This window comes from Myripristis murdjan, chromosome 18 (genome assembly GCF_902150065.1).
Source record: "Myripristis murdjan chromosome 18, fMyrMur1.1, whole genome shotgun sequence".
Lineage (NCBI taxonomy): Eukaryota > Metazoa > Chordata > Actinopteri > Holocentriformes > Holocentridae > Myripristis > Myripristis murdjan.
Window position 1 is genome coordinate 18,910,983 of NC_043997.1, and position 20,797 is coordinate 18,931,779.

Sequence of the window (20,797 nt, forward strand, 5' to 3'; positions counted from 1 at the left end):
ATTATCATTTACTGATCACTGAATTATCACTTTTTTCATTTTAGGACTGAGTCTTAATCTTTAACTCAATCCTAATTTAGTTGTTGCTGTTATGTGAAAAATGACTCGTGAGCGACAAAGTCCTGACTGTGGTCCAGAAACTGGTCTCACATCTAAGAAAACATTTATATTTTTAGATGCAGGATGAACACACAGAGCCTTGTTGATAACAGTGATTAGTGTGGTTAAATATATAATCATGATGCCCATTCTCCTCACATGGTGACTGCTTCCCATTTGCTGGGGACCCGCTGGGGGGCTATGGGTACCCAGTATGTGGTTACAGCCACAAATTATCAGTTAGCTGCACCACCACCATTACAACTACTGCTACTGTCACTACCATCAAACTACTGCTATTACTGTTACTACTACTACTACTATTGTTGCCACTACTACTGTTATAGCTGTTACTGTTATAAATACTACTGTGTATACTGATACTTTTACTATTACCACACTAGATCACCACTGCTGCTGCGGTTTATATTAATACTATTACAGCTACAGCTATTGCAAATAATGCCACTGTTGTTACTAGTACAAATTATTATTGCTGCTACTATCACTATTACTAATACTGCTGCCTTCACTGCTAGTTCTACTATTGCATCTACTGCTAATGCCAATGCAGCTACTACAAATACCACCAGAAGCTCCACTATTACTGCAACCACACTAGTACTACTGCTACTGTATTATATATACTACTATATACTGCCCTACTACAACAATAACATAATAATAATAATAATAATAATAATAATAATAATAATAATAATAATAATGATAATAATATCCATCATCATTGACCTTCAGTAAGTATTGCCATTATTGATGCATGTTGTGACGCCGACATTAGGCAGTGATTTCCACAGTGCTCCGCAGGCCTGTGTGTGTGTGTGTGTGTGTGTGTGTGTGTGTGTGTGTGTGTGTGTGTGTGTGTGTGTGTGTGTGTGTGCCGGGCACTGCACCGACTCTCCAGCAGCGGCTCTGTCAAGCGAGTGCGTACAAGCCCCGAGCGGTAACGTCAGGCGAGCGGAAGTGAGGGGCCCAGGGTACAGAGTTTAGTCCCGGGGCCAGTGGTTCTGGCCAATGAGAGGCAAGAATGCAAGCTCTATTACAAAACTTAGCTGCGTCAAGCTGGACACGAAGGGAAAGAGTGCGACCGGAAGTTGCGAGATGTTGGCGTCAATAAAAGTGTGGTGAGGTTTTGAGCTGTAAGGAAAAAACGAAATAAAAAAAGCGCTGGCATAGCTTAGAGGGAAAACGTGTAGAAGATGAATTTCCCAACCAATTAATTTACAGAATAGTGTCGAAAATTAATCTAAATTAATGTTATGCTTTAACAAAATGATGGCTACGGAAGAATTAAATAGTATTACACTGTTGAAGAGGCGATCTTGTTTATTTATTTAGTCACTCACTCATTTTTTTCATTTATACTATCATTTTGAATATATATTTGCGTGCCCTAAAGGTCATAGTTTATCCACCTTTTCACTCCAAACATCAGTGTGTACACATTAGGCAACAAAACACGTTGTACCCTGCTGGAAAAACATTAAGGCAAAGCCATATTTTTGTTCTCTTTTTTATTAATAATAAATTGTAATTCAATTACAAAAAGTTGCATCACTGTAGTCTTCAATAGGTCTTTTATTTTGAAAAGTGAAATCGGAAGTGAGCTGTTTAATTCCGTGCGACTTGACCGTGGCTGCCGCGAGCCCCACGGAGGGCGGCAGTCAGTCAGACAGTGAAAGTGAAGGCGGAGACCGGCCCAGTCCCGAAAACTCAGCCTCTTCTGGATCACGTTCAACTTCACTGAACAAGCCCAAAAAACGATCCAAAAAGTAAGACTTGAAGAGGAAGGAAGATAAGAAAAAAAGAGAGAAAAAAACGAGGCGCTCCTAACTTGATTTCACCGCCTTCTGCCAAGAATTGTCTTCCGGTGTTGACTTTTTTTTTTTTTGCGAGCACTGCAAGAGAAAAGCCTCCAAAGCAAAAAGTTGAACGTGAGAAATGTGAAGCTACCGGCTTGTGTGTTTCAACCAGGCTCCAGGATTCCCTATTAATCCATGCAGTACAGTGCAATGGTACGTGAACATGGATTATTACTGCTTTGACATGTTGTGATAACGGCTTTTTTTTTTTTTTCCTGTGATAACATTTTTTTTTGCAATATTGTCCTCGGCAGTTTGGTTTAGGCTAATAGCGCGTGCCAAGAGAAATGTGAATAAGTGGGTTACATGGATCACAACACGGACACTGTAGGGCCAAAAACAGTGCTAAACTTGGCACGGGTTTTGCAGTAGCCTACGTTAACCTCCCACTCCCCTTAATTGGCAAATGAACTTGATTTGGAAGGGTGACAATTCTATAGAACACACACACACACACACACACACACACACACACACACACACACACACACACACACACACAATGCAGCACACTATAACAATGTTTAACTTTCAGCCTTTCTCGCATTAAGTGTGTGCAGCAGAGGTGTTGGTGTTTTTTTCCCCCCTTTTCACATCCCAAAACAGCAAAACAAATACAGTTATTATGGTGGAGCCAAGTTGTTTAGCCCTGAGATATGATGCGGCATGCACAAAAACAAACAAACAAACAGCCAACAGCCAGCAGCAGCAGCAGCTTGGTTTTGCTGGGTTTCCTCGGTGTGTCAGGGGTTCAGAGGCCATTGCATTTCTGCATACAGCTCCACAGGCTGCAGCGCCATGCGTGCAGAGTAACCGGGACAGCCCAAAGCAAGCCGACAAGCTGCCTCTTGCAAGCCCGGGATCATATTTACAAAGATACAACTTCATGTTTTTTTTGCGTTATTCGCTGCCTAACAGTGGCATACATGCAGCAGTGCAGTGGTTAATAAAAAACTGGGTAAACTCTGACCTCCAGTTCATCCTGACACAAACAACCACCAGTAGTAAAAATCAATTATATTTCCAGAAAAGCTTCAGTTCGACTTTGTCTTGTCCTATCCTGTAACTGTCATTTTTCTCCTTTTTTACTGTGTATGCTATGATAATATGTGTTGCATAAGGATTTCTATCAGCCTAAAAAAAGGTGGATAAACAGTTTTGGTGGGTTAACCCTTCACTGTATCTCTGTGCATGGCTACAAACTGATCTGCTGTTTTGGCTCACTTTAGTGTGAATGGATTGCAAATGTTCAAATGAAATATATATATTTTTTGTGGGGGAAAAGTTAAAGGTTGTTGTTTCGACGTGAAGGTCCGGGAAAAGGGTGCAAGAGTTGCAAAGAGGAGGGGAAAAATCAATCCACTTTGTATTTTACGCAGGCTCTGGTCCAAAGTCCCCGAAGCTCATAAAATAATTCTGGTGGAGTGAGGGGGTAAATAAATTGTATGCTGTGTTTTCAAATAGCCGAGGAGAAGGTGGTGGATGGTGGATAGGGGATATATGTGTGTGTGAGTGTGTGTGCGTATGTGTGTGTTTGGAGAAGGAGGAGGAGTGTGACTGTGTAATTACGTGGGTGAAAAAAAGAAAAAAGTTGGGGCTGATTTGCTGCGCAGGACCGAAGGTGCACCGGTCGATTTCATATCAAGTTTATTAAAGCAGGGGGTGAAGATCACACACTCCGCGCCCTCAGACGCTTTCCACAATGCTTTTATGAACGAGATCTCACGAAAGCGACCAGCGCTGAGATCCCATGTAGTAGCGGAGTCGCAGCCCCGTTTGCACCGGCTTTAGAAATACACAGGCATTTTTTTTGCAAGTGCCTGACTGTGCATGTGCACCTTATGTTTTTTTAATCGCCTGCATAGTTTCTCTTTCTACGCAGAGACGACAATCTTTGGATCGCAAAAATTCATGGATGTTCTTGGATAATCCTTTCCTTTTTTTGTTGTTGTTCCTTTTTACGCGGATAACTGCTCCACTGTCTTGCATGGTGCGCATCGGTCCAGGAATGGCGCGATAAAGTAATCAGAGGAATCAGTCCAAGTACATTTATTTTCTGTGTAACTGGCTCGTCATGTATTCTCCGATTTGTCTAACTCAGGTAATTGTGTCTTTTTATACCAAACTGCTCAATTATGCCTCGCTCGCTTGATCTAATGCTGTAACACGCAGTGAACAAGGAATTTAACCAAGTCCTGTGTATGAACGCGTCAAGATTATTCACTTCCATCTCTGAGTGAACATATCTTCATAATTCGTGCCAAATCATGTAGAATTTGCTTTGTTAGATAATATTATGGCATTCAAACAAATCAAACGCGGGTTATTCATCCAAAGTGCATGGATTAGGAAGAGGTTGTGCTTTTAACATGCAAGATTTGGGAATCCAATGAAAGGCCCCTTACGAAAAATCACTATAACAGTCCTATAGAGACTTGCAGAGTGGCTGAAGTAACCGTGCCGGCGCTCTTTGTGTGCGTAAAGTTGTGCGTAAAGATAGTTTTCTCAAATAGGAGACCAAGACTGTCACCTTGATAATCCTGTATTGTTGTTGCAGGTATGCGCATTTCCTCTCCGGTTTAATTAGGTTGTTTGCGCCCTGAAATAAGCCCACATGCACTGCCAACCTCGCTCACAACCGTGTTTATTATTTTTTCACCTGTGTATTTTATTTAGAGAGAAAAGCCCTGTGCTTAAGGGAAGTGAAGTTGGAAGAAGATAAAGCCAAGTTCACTGTAGAAAGATCAAACGAACGATAAGGTTGATTCAGTGGTTGGACAGAGTAGCTGACTGTTTTGGCTGACTCAGTTTTACTGTTTATATTTTACTTGGCATAAGTAAGTGATTGACTGAGATGTGGTTTAGTTTGTACTTAAGAGGATTGTGCTTTTATGGCCTCAACTGAAGAGCACTGCGCAGGCCTCCGCCAAGTCATTTATCTTTACAGCATTTGGCTTTAGCCTGGTTGCAAAAATTAACCGAATATTTTGGATGTTTTTGGGCAGGAAGCCACAAGTGTAAAATATGTAGGAAACAGTTGCTACTGAGCTTATTTACAACCAAAATTCCACTTAATTTTGTCAAGTTCACTGGCAACATTATAGCAAAGACATGGCATTAAAATAAGTTGTAAATTATTTTTTTAAACTTTCTGCATGACTTGCCACAGACCAGTGTTTTAAAAGTATTTAAACTATCAAACAGTTAAAAAAAGCAGCATCTGTAGAGAATAATATTGTATCCAGACCTTTATTAACACTTTATTATTTCTGGTTGTAATTTGGCATTAGCATGCCGGTGTAGTTTTATTGGCATGAAAAAGTGAAGCAGAAATGTGGCTTCTCGGAGGAGCAGCAGCGGCGAGCAGAGATAGGGAGTGGATTTCTGTGGTTTCCCATAGCCTGCCTGCCTGCCTACACAAAGAACAATATGTGGTTTAACTCTTCAAAGACCCATTCAGAAGAGGCGGCTTATGGTTATTCAGTTTGACATTTTAACGACCTAATACAAAGATAAGTCCATGTTGCCACTTCTCACTTATAGTTAGTGTAATTTGTAAGTATTTCTCTATCATCTGCTCCCTTATTGCACATTCAAAAACTTAAAGACAATTAACCTGGAGAGATTACAGTTGGTCATAATTACTGTGATTATAATAAGAGATGATAGGTGATTAAACTCTTGTCTTGCGGTGGAATTTTTGGTATTTGTCCTTTTACCTTGCAAGATGTCATTCTTTCCAGAGAAATTCTGTCAGATGTGGATTGCAAAAGAAGTGTGCAATATTTCTCCACCTATGACTCATATTTTCATCATTTCAGTTTAAGCTTAATCATAACTAATATGTGATTTGTGATATAAAGTTCACCACGTCGAAATGCCCAGTACAAACAATTTAACCTACACGGAGAATTGCCATTTGTCATGAATAAATATATTCTGATATTAAATGTAATAATTTCAGAAACAATTTCTTAGCGAAACAGTTTTAAACATTGCAATTATCACGGCGTTAAGGAGAGACAGAGAATTTAAATACAAGGCCAAGATTACATTTTCGTTGCCTTAACCTCAGATTTTGGAATGAGGTTGGGCAAGTGTCACGCCGTGCATTACCGTCAACACATGAGATGATTTGGCATGATTGCAAAGTCCCAACTCAACCGTAGCAAGTAATACCTCTTACCAGGTGTCTTAGATTAATTTCCGGATTTTTTTTTTTTCGTTTACTCTGTGGCTGTGTATTCAATGCATTTTGAGCGTACAGAGCTTAAATACGAGGCCGTTTGCATGTGCCAAGAGAATGGGAATCTCCTCATCCTCCCGTGGCTGTGCAGCTATTCTTTTGACTGCGCTCCAGCTGCCCTTCCAGCTTATCCCCCATCCTCCGTGAACATGGGATAAGTTCACAATGGAATGTGGATAGTTTGATAAGAGAAATGTAAGCGTGAGGGGCGCATGCTCCCTGTGGCAGCAGGACAGGAGTCCCGCTCAGAGCATGCTCGGGAAATGGGAGCGGAGACGCGAGTGCATTCAGTCACTGTGCTTGGTGCTATTGTAGTGCTGGCAGTTTATGTAAACAGTGGAATTTCCTTGTCACACCTGCAATACGTCCAGATACATCTAGGATGGTAAAACCACTGTTGTTATGTGCAGAGTAGTCTCTAGACCTAAGCTGCTGAAAATGCCAGTAGGACATTATCATACAGCCTGGACATGTGATTTTGGTGTTTAACTTATCTTCTGGCCAATATTACCAGTTGACTAAATCCAGATATCTGCTCCATGTTTCTGGGCATGAGTTTGTCATTAACTTTCTCTCTTTCTCTCCTTCCCCTCTTCACTGTGCCCCTCGGATGCTCCAGGATGAATTTCATCCCTTCATCGAGGCACTTCTCCCCCACGTCCGTGCCATCGCCTACACATGGTTCAACCTCCAGGCCAGAAAACGCAAGTACTTCAAGAAGCACGAGAAACGGATGTCCAAGGACGAGGAGCGCGCGGTGAAGGACGAGCTGCTGAGCGAGAAACCCGAGGTGAAGCAGAAATGGGCATCCAGGCTGCTGGCCAAGCTCCGTAAGGACATTCGTCAGGAGTACCGGGAAGACTTTGTCCTCAGCGTGACGGGCAAGAAGCACCCGTGCTGTGTGCTCTCCAACCCGGACCAGAAGGGCAAGATCCGCCGGATCGACTGTTTGCGGCAGGCCGACAAAGTTTGGCGCCTGGACCTGGTGATGGTCATCCTCTTCAAAGGCATCCCTCTGGAAAGTACAGACGGCGAGCGCCTCGTCAAGTCTCCGCATTGCACCAACCCAGCACTTTGTGTCCAGCCACACCACATAACAGTATCGGTCAAGGAGCTGGACTTGTTTCTAGCATATTATGTCCAGGACCAAGGTAGGTTCATGTTCATGCACTGTGTGTATGTGTGTGTGTGTGTGTGTGAGTGTGTATGTGTGTGTGTGGTTGGCTGTGTGTGTGAGCCAGCGCGCATGTGTGGATGACAGGTTGGCAAGGTCAAGGGTCACATGTGTTAAGTTTTTGGCAGTCTTGTTGAGACTGGCTGGGATCACCACTACACCGGCCAGCCAAATAAACTCATGAAATAAAATAAAGTCGGAATCTCAGTGCATGTTTTACATGTTTCACTTCCAGCTGATATATTTACAACAGAAAGTGCTCTTTAATTAAATTACTTAATTAGTTAATTACTTTATTTTGAACTGAAAACAATGAGCATTGCACTGTTGTACATTAGTAGTGGCTCCTAGTAATGTACAACAATACAAATAAGAATAATGATTATTACATCATCGTTATTACTATCATTGTTTGTATGATTAGGACAGAATATTTATTATATTATACAAACACAGTTACACACACACACACACATACACACACATACATACACACACACACACACACACACACACACACACACACACACACACACTTCTTCACCCCTACTCACACACAAATAGAATACTATTTGTTTGCATACTGATCATTGACTGTTGCAGAAAGTTGCAGTGAAGACTGATAAGATTAAGGTGAACCCAGCAGTGGCACATTTTAGTAATACTGACTTTCCATATCCTTGCTTTCATCTAAGAATAGATCATTTAATTTTTCTTGTCTTTGTTTCCAATTCAAATGAAAATAAATAAACAAATTAATTTAATGGAAAACAGTGCATTAAAAAATGTACAGGCTTGTGGTGCCTCAATTTCCATTGATGTTATGTAATTTTAAAAGGTAGTTGTCACTCGGAAACTAAGAGTTTTGTTCTGAAATAAAATGTACACATTTTGAAAAACTAATGTACACTCTAACAAAATTCATAAAAGTAACACACATTTGAGTTTGTGTACTGAAGATATAAGTCATGCTGAGGCCTTAACACCGGAGTGATTTTTTATATGAATATTGATTAGTTACTGGCATTTAGGATTTTTATATACATTTTACATATATCTGTCCGATATAAATGTATCGTGTGTGTGTGTGTGTGTGTGTGTGTGTGTGTGTGTGTGTGTGTGTGTGTGTAATATATGTCTGTATGTTTGTTTTGGACTGAAAACGTTAGTTTCTTTTCTTTATTCCTGAAAAGCTGAGTGTATTTAGCTCAAAGGCTTTTGAGGACACATCGACGTGTTCAGTGTGAAGAGTGAAGCATGTGATTTTTTTTTTTTTTTTTTAATATGAAGTAGAATGAGTACTTGAGTAGATTTATTGCCCTTCATTGCAAATGATTTCAACACTCTCCTTTTTGAATGAATGTTAAAACCAATCTTGTCTTAATTCAGCTAATATGGTGTACTTACTCTATTTGATTTCTGTTTAAAAGAGTGGTTTGTACAATTAAACGAATTGGCTGTACCTTTACATTTGATATAATATGCAACATAATTTAATTCAGTTTTTTCTCACTATGAATTCTCAGTGGAAAATAGACAATCTTTGTTCCAAATTGACAGGATGACTTTTTTTTTTCCCCACCATGTGCTTGTAGAAAAATCACCGTCCGATGTGAAATTCCATATTAAGAGGGGAAAACTGGATATAATTCAAGATGAATACTGTGCAATTTCTGCAGAAAATGTTTAGACAGGTGTTGTCAAATTTATAATCAATGGTGCTTGAGGACACCGGGGCCATGTGGACACCGAAGCCATTGATTTGTTTTAGAATTTAGGCCCACACCTGTTACAACTCACACAAACACACACTTCAGTCTTGCGTCTCCTGCAAAAATAGTCTCTCCACATCATTATAATTCGCTGCCATTTACCTCTCTCACAATTTTGTACTTTTTACGTCAACTACACTGATGGAATCCCCTCTCCCTTTATTAATTCTGTTGCTCCAAACGCAGTAGTTACCACCAACACTTGTGCTGCTGAGGAAGAAATGCCAGTATAGCTAGCTCATTATCATCAAACCCTGAGCGCCATTTTGTGTTTGATAAGTGCCAGGGAAAGCAGAAGGCACAGCAGAGAGACAATAATGGTTGCCATTGGCACCGGGGTTGGCATCAGACCCTCTTTTGTGTCTTTTGTAGGATGCCGCTGCTTCTCTAGTTTGCATCTGCTGCATTTTTAACTGCTCAGTATCAACCTTAGAGCGCCCATTTAGTGATGCTTTTTCATAATATATGACACATGAATGATAAAGTGGTGCTGTGCATTCTGGTTGGCATTTCACCAGCTCGTATTTTAGAAAAATACATTTGGCAGAAATGCTCATCACTGTGAAGCAGATGAGTTTTAGTGTTTGCAGTATGTGTCGGTGGGTTTCCCACAATGGTGAGAATAATGTGCCTAATTTTGCCCGTGTATAATTTTGTCTGATCTTACATCGCATTGTGCATCAAGCGCTCATTTTTTAGTTGTCGTCATTTTTTTTTTTTTTTTTTGCCTGAAACTTTGGCAAATGCAAAATGGCATTCTTGCACCGGGATCACAGAGACGGACATGCTTTTTTTTTTCCTCGTTTTTGTAAGTAAGAGCGTCTTTTCCTTTTCTTCAAGTTACCAAGCAGTGCCCATCTCTAGACAATGCAGCCATATTGTGGTAGCGTGCAGCGCGGCGCCATTTTGTTTTGCACTGTGCCAGGGAGGCAGGGAAATCACCAGTAATGGTTGTTAGAGGTTCGGAGGTTGGCATCAAACCCTCTTTGTCTGCTTGCAGCGTGCCTTTGATTCGTTGGTTGGCATCCGCAATGCAGTGGGCACGTTGGAAAGTTTTTTGACAGTGGCAGAATGGAAGCCGCTGCCTTTGTTCTGCTGCAACTGCACGAAACAAACAAACATACAATCAAACACAAAGACGCTACCAAACGGCTCTCTCTGAAACAGAATGTGGGGTTTGTGCGAACTGCTAGAAAAAATGGGTCCAAACTCATGCGCATACCCCTCTCCTCTCTGTCCTGCTGTTTGGCAGTGCCTCACATGCAGCGTTTAGTGAAATTGGAAAACGTAAAATATATTGCTGCCATAATTAAGTCAACAGTATTTTTTTCGTGCTATTTTGTGTTAAAAAAAAACAAAAAACGAGAAGTTAAAAACGCATTTGTTTTCGATTCTCGTGGGCTGTTGCCTGAGAAAGGTCGGCGGGTTGGCAGCGACTGCACTGGCTGAATTTAGAGAGGGCACTCAGCCCCCTTGTTCTGGGGCACAGACGCGTTTAGCCAGGCAGAGCCGTAGCACCCATGTGCATGCCCAGATGAATGCCCGCTGGGAAGTAGGCTGGGGGCAGGGAGTGGGGGTTGTGGCATCCATTGTGCCAACTGGCAGGCCTTGTTCAATAGAGGGCCTTGGCTTCTCACAGGCACACTGTCGTTGCTCTCCGAGACGCTGTCTTACCTTCGCTGGATCAAACAAACATTATAATTTGTTTTTTCTCTTTCTTTTTTTTTTTCCTCTCCTCCCACCTGGATTCATATTTTGCATATCCAGTTTGACAGCTTTGGGGAATAGTGTTAAATGTAACAAGGCATGTAGGTAATCTACATGTGTCGACATGTCAGGGAAGGCCTCTTCTCATTTGGTTTTATGATGTTACTCACCGCTATATCCTCAGCGAACGTAGGAAAGCATTCATCGTGTGTGTATGTGTTTCATTTTGGAAAGTCGTGGTAGATGCTTTGTGCTCAACACACAGGCTTCCAATTAATAAATTAAACCAAACAGAAATAATTCATAATGAGATGGAAAGATGGAAAAATAATCCCTATTAAGGATCTTTAGGAATTTAGAGATGTTAAAAATTTTTGAGGAGATAATGTTATCTAATCTACCACAACTTTGAATAAAACTGACAAGAAAAAGCTTAAGTGCAATAAATCTGAAATGCTAATTTGAATTGGTAATGTGTAGAAAATTTATTCCTTTACAAAGGGGCATTTTGAAAGTTGTCAATGGATTCCCTCATAACCAATGACAGGAAAGGATTGCTGAGGTAGTCTAGTGGGAGACCGGAGAGGTCAAGGTCAAGTGGTTTTCCCATTACTCTGGTGCTGAAAGTTAACACGGCCATAAAACATCATTACCTTACTTTTTCCCCCCACTCTAACGTTGCTTTTTTCCCCCTCACACCATCCTGATAGTTTGTGGATCCAGATGGATTACCTCCGAATACGTGCTGCCATGTTAACAGAGACCTTGTTTTACGAGAGCTAGACTTAGCCTTTGGTCCCGGGGTCGTGACCTTTGCAAAGAGATGTGGCAGGGTGTCCTCTGAAGTTTAATTGAGCAAAACAGATCAGTGAAAACACGCCGTCGTGGGCCCAAGGCACGTGGAGGAGGAAGACTTTTTGCCTGGGGGTGGTGGTCAGGGGTGGAGGCGACGGAGCTGCTCGTAAGCCCCCCTCGTTGACCTCCTCAAACGGGGTCAAACCGCGGCGGTCGCAGGATCACCGGTGGTCTCTTGGCAACTGTTTGCCTCCACTCCCCCGCCACCCCTTCTGGTCTGGCTGGTGGTCCCTTGGTTCAGTGGCCTAAGTGAGGGGGAGTAGGCACCACTGACACCTCCCCCACCCCCCTTCTCCTTCACCAATCCCCAAGGCCGGGTAGGGTAGCAGGTCTCGAGCGCCGAAGCACCGGCCACTGCCGGCTCACCACGCTGCGTGGGGTAGCCGTTTGCATCTTGTTTTCCGCCCGGCTGCCTTGGAGGCTTTGGTCAGGCGGCCAGTGCAGAGGCCTGACCTTCTGGGTCACAGTGGAGATCTGTGACTAAGCACAACATCTACCCCTCCCCTCCCTCCCTCCGTCCCCCTATCCGCCTCTGCCATCAGGAATCACCCCTGCGGCACACTGCCCAGCCAAGTGACTCTTGCTCCTTCTTTCTGTCTCTCTCTCTCTTTCTCTCTCTCTCTCTCTCTCTCTCTCTCTCTCTCTGGCTCTCCCTCAAGCCCTAGACTCCTACCATGACAGCTGTCCCGGGCCCAGGCGCTTGGCCAGAGAAAGGGTGGCTGGGATGATGCCAGCAGTGTGAAACAAAACTTGTTGTAAGCAGACAGCATTAAGGACACAACTGTTTGTCTTCCCTTCCTTTCTTTCTTTCTTTCTTTTTTTTTTTTTAAAGCAAAGGCAAGCTATTCTACTTCTTTGTATTTTCTTGTGTTTGCATTGTGAGACCTTATTAGAAATAGTGCTCAGGAAAGGTGTTTTAGGTCGATGTGTTGAATTGTATTCTGGGGCAAGAATAATGCAGTTGTGAATGTTCGGAATAAAAAAAAAAGCAAGGCTGTAAACATAGGAAAACTATAACTGGTGACTCCAGAGCCATATAGAAATATACTTCAGACATTCTGTGGAAATCTTCAGAGTGAACCGCACAACCCTCTGCTTGGCTCTCATTCGGGCTATCTTATTAGTATGCAATAGAGCCTGCGGTGTCTGGCTACCTCTCTCTCAGAGCCATAACCTATCGAACACATTCTCTCAATCTAATCCACTTAGAACTCCCTCCCAGCTCCACCGCTTGCCTTATTGATTTCCGCTTCCCACTAAATGTCTTCCCGATCCTTCTTCTTTTAACCCGGGAGCTATGTGTGTTTTGCAGTATTATGTTCTTTTTTCTGTCTGTCTTTCTTTCTTTCTCTTTCTCTTTCTTTTTCCTTTCTTTTTGCTTTCTTTCTTTTCTTTTCTTTCTTTCTTTCTCCGCGAGATCCTTTATTGTTAGTGATCTCCATGTCTGACTTTCTCTTGCTTTCTTTCACTCCTGCTCTTTCTCAAATGCAAACCTGGGTGCAGTGCAGCCAGGTTGCCTGGCTCAGTATGAAACTTGTGTTATTAGCAGCAGGGTTTTGCTCGAGCAAATACCTCAAGGCTTAAACAGACCGTGTTACCTCCTTAGCCCTCTTTTGTGTGCCATGTGTACATAAATCTCCATGGAAACAAGGCAACTTGGAGCAGAGGCCACAGAGAAATGTGGATGCCTTCTTTCTCAGCAAAATTTACAACTTCTCTTTTGCTCTGCAACGATGTGTTTAATTTTCTTGTGTCACAGTTTGCGCAGTTGCATCTGTCAAAAACAAGACGAGGCCTTTCAGGGGTATTCTAAGGAGCAGGACTTGTGCTCAAAGGCCTTTTCTGTCTCAGCTGGAGTTTCAGTTTAGCGTTTGTGGCTACACTTGGTTAAGGGCTGCAGTTTGTGTCATTAGTCTATGGTTAAGATCTCAGCTTCACCACACTTTCCCAGGCTTTTGGGGAGGACCCCGAATGCATTTCAAATCCCCCCGAGGCCACTTGACTGGAGGACCGGCACCTCCCACTCCTCCCAGCTAGATTCCCCACCCCCACCCTGTCCGCCAGCCCTCCCAAATGAAGACAAATGGGTACATTCACCCCCTATCCCAGGCGCTACACTGTACCTCACTGTCCTGCCTTACAAAGGCCCTCCCTGCTGCCCGAGCTTCTCCATCCAATGGCTGCCCTCTCCTCTCTGCCGTCCTGCCAGCCTAACTGCCTACCAAGCAGTCTATCTCACTGTCTGCTCGTCTGCCCACTAGACTGCTCTTGTCACACAGCTGCGCCTGTAATGGAAAGAGGGCTAAGAAGGGGACAGAGGGAGAAACAGGACTGTTGACTGAGGGAAGGGCGAAGATGTTTTTTGACCTTGTATTTTTTCCCAAAAAAAGTAGACTACCAAATAGTCAGCCAAGAAAAAAAAAAAAGAAGTCCTTTAAAGCCAGGCTGAGGCATGCAAAAGCCAGTCCCCTTTACCCAGGAAGGAGCCTTGTGAACAACCAACGAAGGGAAGAAAAAAAAAATGGGAAGGGGTAGAAGGTGGGGTGTGATGGGGAACTTTGGGCAAGGACAGACAATCAGAGTGGTTACCCAGGAGACGCTAACTTCTCCGTGCAGCACCCCCACCCTGCTTTGCCCCATCAAAGTCTTTTCAGTCCAGACAGGGCCGATCAGTGGCCCAGAGTGATGGTTGTCTCTTCTTTTGTCTGGCAGTACAGTATGGCCTGTCACTGTGACGGCTCGACAGGACCTGAGTGGGACGGCAAAAGAAAGGCCCGCCATCGCAACTCTGTGCAAAATGTACTTTTGGGTGGGCATGCTGTTGTTTGGGGTGGGGGAGAATCCCCAGAGGATTTCTTTCTAATGTCAGTGCAGCAGGTCAAAGAGGGGATATGGTGTCTGGGGCTTGGGAATGGCCTGCTTGGGACAGATTCAACAGCGCCCCATTGAGTTGTCAAAGCTAGCCAAAGCGCTTCCACTCCTCCCTCACATATGTCAGGTTCACTACTCAAAAAGCTCCCAAATTTAGGATCCAAATATAAAATAAGCAGAGTGTGTCATATATTCCGTACAGCAACTAGCACAACTCTCCAAATACTTTTTTTTTTTCCCTGTTATTTATTGAGCAGTCTTGTAAGAAAGTTTGCAGAACAGCAGGAGAGGCTGGGAAGTAGGAAAGTCATTTACATTTTTTTTTTACATTTTTTTTTTATCTGAAGCTAAGCAGTGAGGCAGTTTGCAATCAAAGTGAGACGTATAGAAAATGGCGAAAGGAGGAGAGGAAATATGGACATCTCGTTGGTCGGAACAACATGAAAATCTCCAATCCCCAAGTCGACCCAAACAACAGATGTCAAAGTTTCTTAAGAGCTACTCTCTCCCATGTGATAAATATATCTTGTTTTCACACTGCTTCTTTGTGTAGAGGCATTAAAAAGACAGACATAGACAGAGCGAGAAAGCAAGAAAAAATAGGCAAAATGCACAATTCCCTCTAATTTTCAGTAGAGGCATCCACATAAACGTGCGAGAACTCAGACATGGGCATAAAGTTTGCTGAAATGGGCACAGAGGGTGGCATAGATTCACAGCTTTACCCGTAGCTAAGAAAATCAGAAACAGGAAAACATAATCCAGTTGTAGCGGACTTACGGGAAGGGGACTGTAAACTGGATTTCAGACGCAGTAAGGACAGCTAAAACAAAGACGTGCAACATGATCAACGACCTTCGTCCATCACTTTCATCAGTTAAGCATAAGCATAACCCTTTGCCATAACCTCTGCGAAACTTGACGTGACGTGAATTGAGGTGGCACGCATTTAAATAATTCATTAAGCGAGATAGCCCGTTTGGAATGGCCGGGCCCGTGGGATTAGCGGTGATGAAATAGTTTCACCACTGTGGGACTACTTGTATCAGGAACAAGCAGGTTCAGTGCGGTTTGGACTCGGTGATTAAAGCCCGCTGCAGCACTAACAGGATGGTTAATGAAGCCCGTTATTTTTACTGGGGAGGAACGGGCCTTGTTTCCATGGCGCATTCCGAAAGCCTATATGATCTGGCTCCAGATAACTTGAATTCTTTTCAAATTGGCCCGCTTTCTCCACTGGCGTAAGACTGGTATTTAGGCTGTGCTGACTTTGAGAAAAACCCTTCAACCAGCCCTAAATACACACAGACACACACGCACACACATACTGTTTGCACGTGCATACAGGGAGCCATGAAAGCACTTACTACACACACGCACACACACATCAGATTATTGCTCACCTGCACTCCCAAAAGCCCGCATTTAGATTCAGTCATCCGCACCTCCTCAATAAACACAGCGCTCTAACGTCTGTCGGGGAAAAATTGAAAGTAAGACTGTGTTAAAAGCCTGTTCCGGATTTACCAAGTCAAGATTGTAATTAGGCCTGCAACATGTGCACAAGCCTACAACCTGCAATTACGCTGCGGATTCTTACCAAAAAATAACTCCACTTCAACACCCGTCTCTTGAACCTGTGATAACGTAGCCTACATTTGGTTTGGGTAACAACTGGTCGGCAGGCCAAAACAATCATCAGGTTACTTGGTACTTGCCTGTACAATCAAATACAGGCCCTGTTTAATCTGAGCTTTAGCCAACAGCACCACAATATAACATCTTACCTCATAGCTTGACAGAGTTGTTTGCAACTTGTAGCCCTTTTATTTCTGCTGGCTTAAAATAAATTTTTGATTAGGTATGATAATGACTCTACTTGATCTACAGATGGCCAAACTACTAATGCCTCAGCACTCCTCTCTAATGGGATTCCAGCAGTGTCTGCTCGGTGTTTCCCAGGAACATCTTCATCTGTTTATGACCAGGTCTGTTTCGCAAACTATTAGACTCTTTCTCACCAGACTTTTTTTTCCTCCCTTTTTCTGTAAAACCTCTGGCTGTAACTTGGGTTGCCATGTGTGTCTTGTTAAGGGCAGCTATGACAAATGGCAGCAGCTGTACAAACTAATCTCTCTGTAGCTTTCACACATGGTGCCCAATTAACAATGGACCACTGTGGGGCCCTAATCCATGGTGCAGCCATCCTCTGGTCCTGCTCGCCGAGCCAGCCGCCCCGGGAGTCTCTTCTCCTCCGCACCTGCAACTGCGGCCTGATGGGAGCTGGGGAGCGCCGCGAGGGCTGCCGGGGTTGCAGACACAGTAGCCATCTTGTTTGTTTCCATGTTGAGAATCCTGGTTCCCAAGGCTAGGAGAGATCAGGGTTTTGTTGTTGCTTTGGGGTTCTTCAGGATTGGGTTACGGCCCTATATGAGAACACGCTGCGTCTGTGGAGCGCATATAAACTGAGAGTGTTTGGACTCGGACGCATGCACGCACACACGGACTCACGTGTAATTCTCTCCGTGTGCATGCACAAAAACACATGCACACAGCTGCAGTTGATAGATTTAGCAAAGTGGTCGTTGACGGGGTGGGTGGGAGCAGTGTGTGCGCTTGTGTGTATGTGTGTGTCTGTGTGATATAGGTTTCCTGTCAGCGGGCATATTTCCAGTAGTTGTATGATGATAAACTACTGTTTCTTGGGGCCTCAGGCAGCTGAATGCTCTGTGTAAAACACTCTCCCTCCCCACTGTAAGTACAGTGTTATACCATCTCACTCTTTGCCCTCTCCCCTGACGCCATTCTGTGGAGGTAGACATCTTTTTCACACAGTGCTACTGGGAGAGGTGTTAAAAATACATTCGGAGGTACGGGAATGTTAGCACCCCGTTGTAATTTAATGGCTGTTTTTGTCTGTGGATGCACCCCCTTTCAAAACCCATGCACACACACTCACACAAACAGTATCAATCTGCTAAGAATACTGTTTCAATGTGTGAAGTCTTGCTCTCTGTCCAAGGGCATGTCAGCAGTGTTTCACAAAACCTTACTGAAGCATTTTTGGTTCAGTTTTAAATTACAAAAAAATATTCCTAAAAAAGAGGTAATAATTTACATGACTGCTTCGCTTGGATAGCGACCAGAATGCATGTTTGCTTCCACTTTTTTCTACCCTGTGACGCAAAACAAGGCCACAAACAGGAGTTGGGGACTCAAAGGGAGGGTGTTGAAGGGTGGACGACCATCAGGAAAACGACGCGGGCCTCTGCCAAATCTATGACATGAATGAAACAAATGGATGAAGGAAAATGAAAATGGTTGGGGTGTGATGTCTGGCAGGCGGTGCAGGGCCAGTGCCAACTATTATGAATGGGAAACCGCTGCTGAGCAAATAAAAAAAAAAAATGAACTCACTTTTTCATCCGCCATCCAAGAATAATTAACTGCGCGCAGGCCTTCTGGTCAGTATGTAGCCCATTGAGAAAGCCACAAGACACTTAAGTCACATCCCACCACAGAGAAGGATAGTGAAAGACAGAGAGGGAGAGGGAGAGGGAAAGAGCAAGAAAACGACGGGTGTTGTTTTGGGGGAGTTCTGACTTACAGCTCGCTATGAAAGGGCGCAGTTGAAACCAAAAGCAAAGTGGAAACCACACAATGTCAAGAGCTCACAGAGGTGTGTCTTGAACATGTTCATTGTGTTTAAGAACAAATGTGTTTTTTTTTTTTTTTTTTTAAACAAGGGTTTTGCCTCTAGCAAACATAAAGCAACAACACATGTGGTCACTAAAGTCCCTCAAAGTAATTTATATTCACAGAAAACAGATTCCACGTCTTTCTCTCTGCCAGGCGGTAGCCTAGAGGGGATCATGCGTTTAGTCGTGTGTATCTGTCCGCAACTAATCTTACATACTGGTCGGCCTATCAGCCTAATTTTTTTGTGCACAGTTATGACTGAATGATCAAGGACCTCCCATGCTTGTGGTGATTCAAAACCTTTGAAAACCCTGTTTTATAGTCGAGTGCTAACTCCTCAGCTGGTTCTTCACTTAAGTCCGAGCACGGCAGATACAGGGGAGATATCGAGGCACCTCCTGCATATCTCTCCTGTATCTCCCCTTCTCTGGTGCTTGGACTGGTAAAAACAGTAAACAGCTTTTTCAAAGACATTAGCATGCAGTCGTATGCAAGATGAGCTGCAGACAGATACATGCGCACACAGACAGATAATGTTGGCATTTTCCCTTTGAAACTGACATTTTACATCGCTGGTCTTTTGTCAGTTTTCCTGTCCAGATTTGCATGCCAAGGCGAGATAACACACCTGGCAGAAACCTGCACTCTATTCCTACGTTTACTCACAACATCAAACAGATTTCAATGCACATAATGTTCCCTAAAAAAGCTCCCTTTTCATTTACTCCATTATATAGAGGTGCAGATCTTCTCCTCCATCACCCACACACACATTGCACGTACACACACAAGCACATACTTCCGGCTCTTAAATTCGGCCCGGCCCAGGGTGCTTGGGCGATATGGCGTCATAAATCTGTGGGGAACATGTACAGTATGTATCGCATACAGCCCTCTCCTATGTTGGCCGGGTGACATGATGGGAAAAGCAGAATGGAGGCCAGATGTACTGAATGTTTATATATAGGACCTGACAAGGGTTCAGGGCAGGACACCAGGCAGAGGCATTGTGTAACACATGCACCCTATCACGTACACTGCATCCCATTGTAATAGGGACTGTATGTATGTGAAAGAGAAAGAAGAAAACCAACTGGTAATGCATGATCACCTGGGATTACACGACTAAAGGTAAAGTGCTTTAAGAAACTAAAGAAAAAAGGTAAAGAAATTAGTGTCAGAAGTTTGGGAGTAGAGGTAAAGGAGTCATGTAGAAATCAAATTTAACATTTCCTCCCTGTTTGATCTTTAATTTACATCTTAAGTTGATCTTGGGTAAAAATATATGTCTCGAAATGCAGCGTGCTGATGCCTGTGGCACATTTGCATTGCTCTTTGTCGCCGAGGGACCCGCGGGCGCAGACTTTATGTAAAACCCTTATCAATAGAACTCTCCCTGTAGTCAAGAATGACAACATTGTTTTTGTTTTGCCGTTACAGCATTTTTTTTTTTTTTTAAATCAACATCTTGTATGGCGCGAACGTCACCCAGGACGGACAAAGCGCACACTGTTCGAAGGCAAAACGCTCAAAACAAAAAAGCGGTTTCCCCATTATGGCAATCAAAGCAACGTTATCAGCGATCAACATTTTCTCACCCCGAGACAGAGAGGAGAAGAATGCCCCATTGACTGATACTGCCTGCTAGGTCGGTCGTGCTGATCTCCTGAAGAAAAGACTAGTGTCGCTGGTGGAACAACCCCCCCTCCAACCCCTCCCCACCCCTCCATCCTGCCTCCCCACCCTTTGCCCTTCTTCCCTCTATATATGTCTCTATACTTGGGGGATCTTGGAAGGGGGAGCTGGAGAGGGCTGTGTGGTTGTGTATTGTCGGGGTGCTGCTGGGCGACTCTGTCCCATGCTGGCTGTGCGGGGGGGCTGAAAAGACGGAGCCGTCACCTGCCAGACTGCTGGAATGTTAATGCCATGGCTCTGATAATTGGATTTTGTACACACCGTCTGTGAGGAACGTCCAGCAACTTTCCCCCTCTTATTGTTCGACCCGGCCCCGGACCCTCAATAGGGCTTGTCTATGTTTATACAAGCACTCACGTCTCAATAAAGACTGTTTACAATGTGTGTGTGTGTGTGTGTGTGTGTGTGTGTGTGTGTGTGTGTGTGTGAATCAGAGAGCAAGTGTGTGTGACGGAGACTGAAAACGGAATGGGCGAGCATTTGACTTTCAGGATTTTGCAATATGAAAGACATTAGGTTTTAAACTAAAATTTGTGGGAGTGCTGCAGTAAGATTTTGTGCGCAAGTGGATGTAGGACGGTTTTTCTAACATGGCATGTTCAGCTCCATAGATTTAAATTTTTGACAAGTAACCATCCCACCGCCCCGCGCGCCATGACTAACTTTCATATTATGAGCTTAATGCCCAGTGAAAGGTGGACACACCCACTTGGAGGTCAGAGTTGAAGAGGAGGCACTCCCTATTGGTGGAATGTGTGTGAAGCGTACATGATCTGGGATCATTAGGGAAGTTATG

General features: G+C 43.7%; 1 protein-coding gene across 3 annotated transcripts in view; it reads left to right on the forward strand.

Moving 5' to 3' along the window:
• Positions 1 to 1,866: 1,866 nt before the first annotated feature.
• LOC115376500 (nuclear factor 1 B-type) overlaps positions 1,867 to 20,797 on the forward strand; it is a 69,388-nt gene continuing 50,457 nt past the window's right edge. For 2 of the 3 annotated variants that reach the window (XM_030076118.1, XM_030076120.1), the window contains exons 1-2: positions 4,057 to 4,083; positions 6,848 to 7,379. In XM_030076118.1, the coding sequence (XP_029931978.1) occupies positions 4,057 to 4,083; positions 6,848 to 7,379 (559 nt within the window). Of the gene's footprint in view, positions 2,136 to 4,056; positions 4,084 to 6,847; positions 7,380 to 20,797 lie in introns of those variants that run through there. The other variant, XM_030076119.1, reaches the window with a different exon arrangement.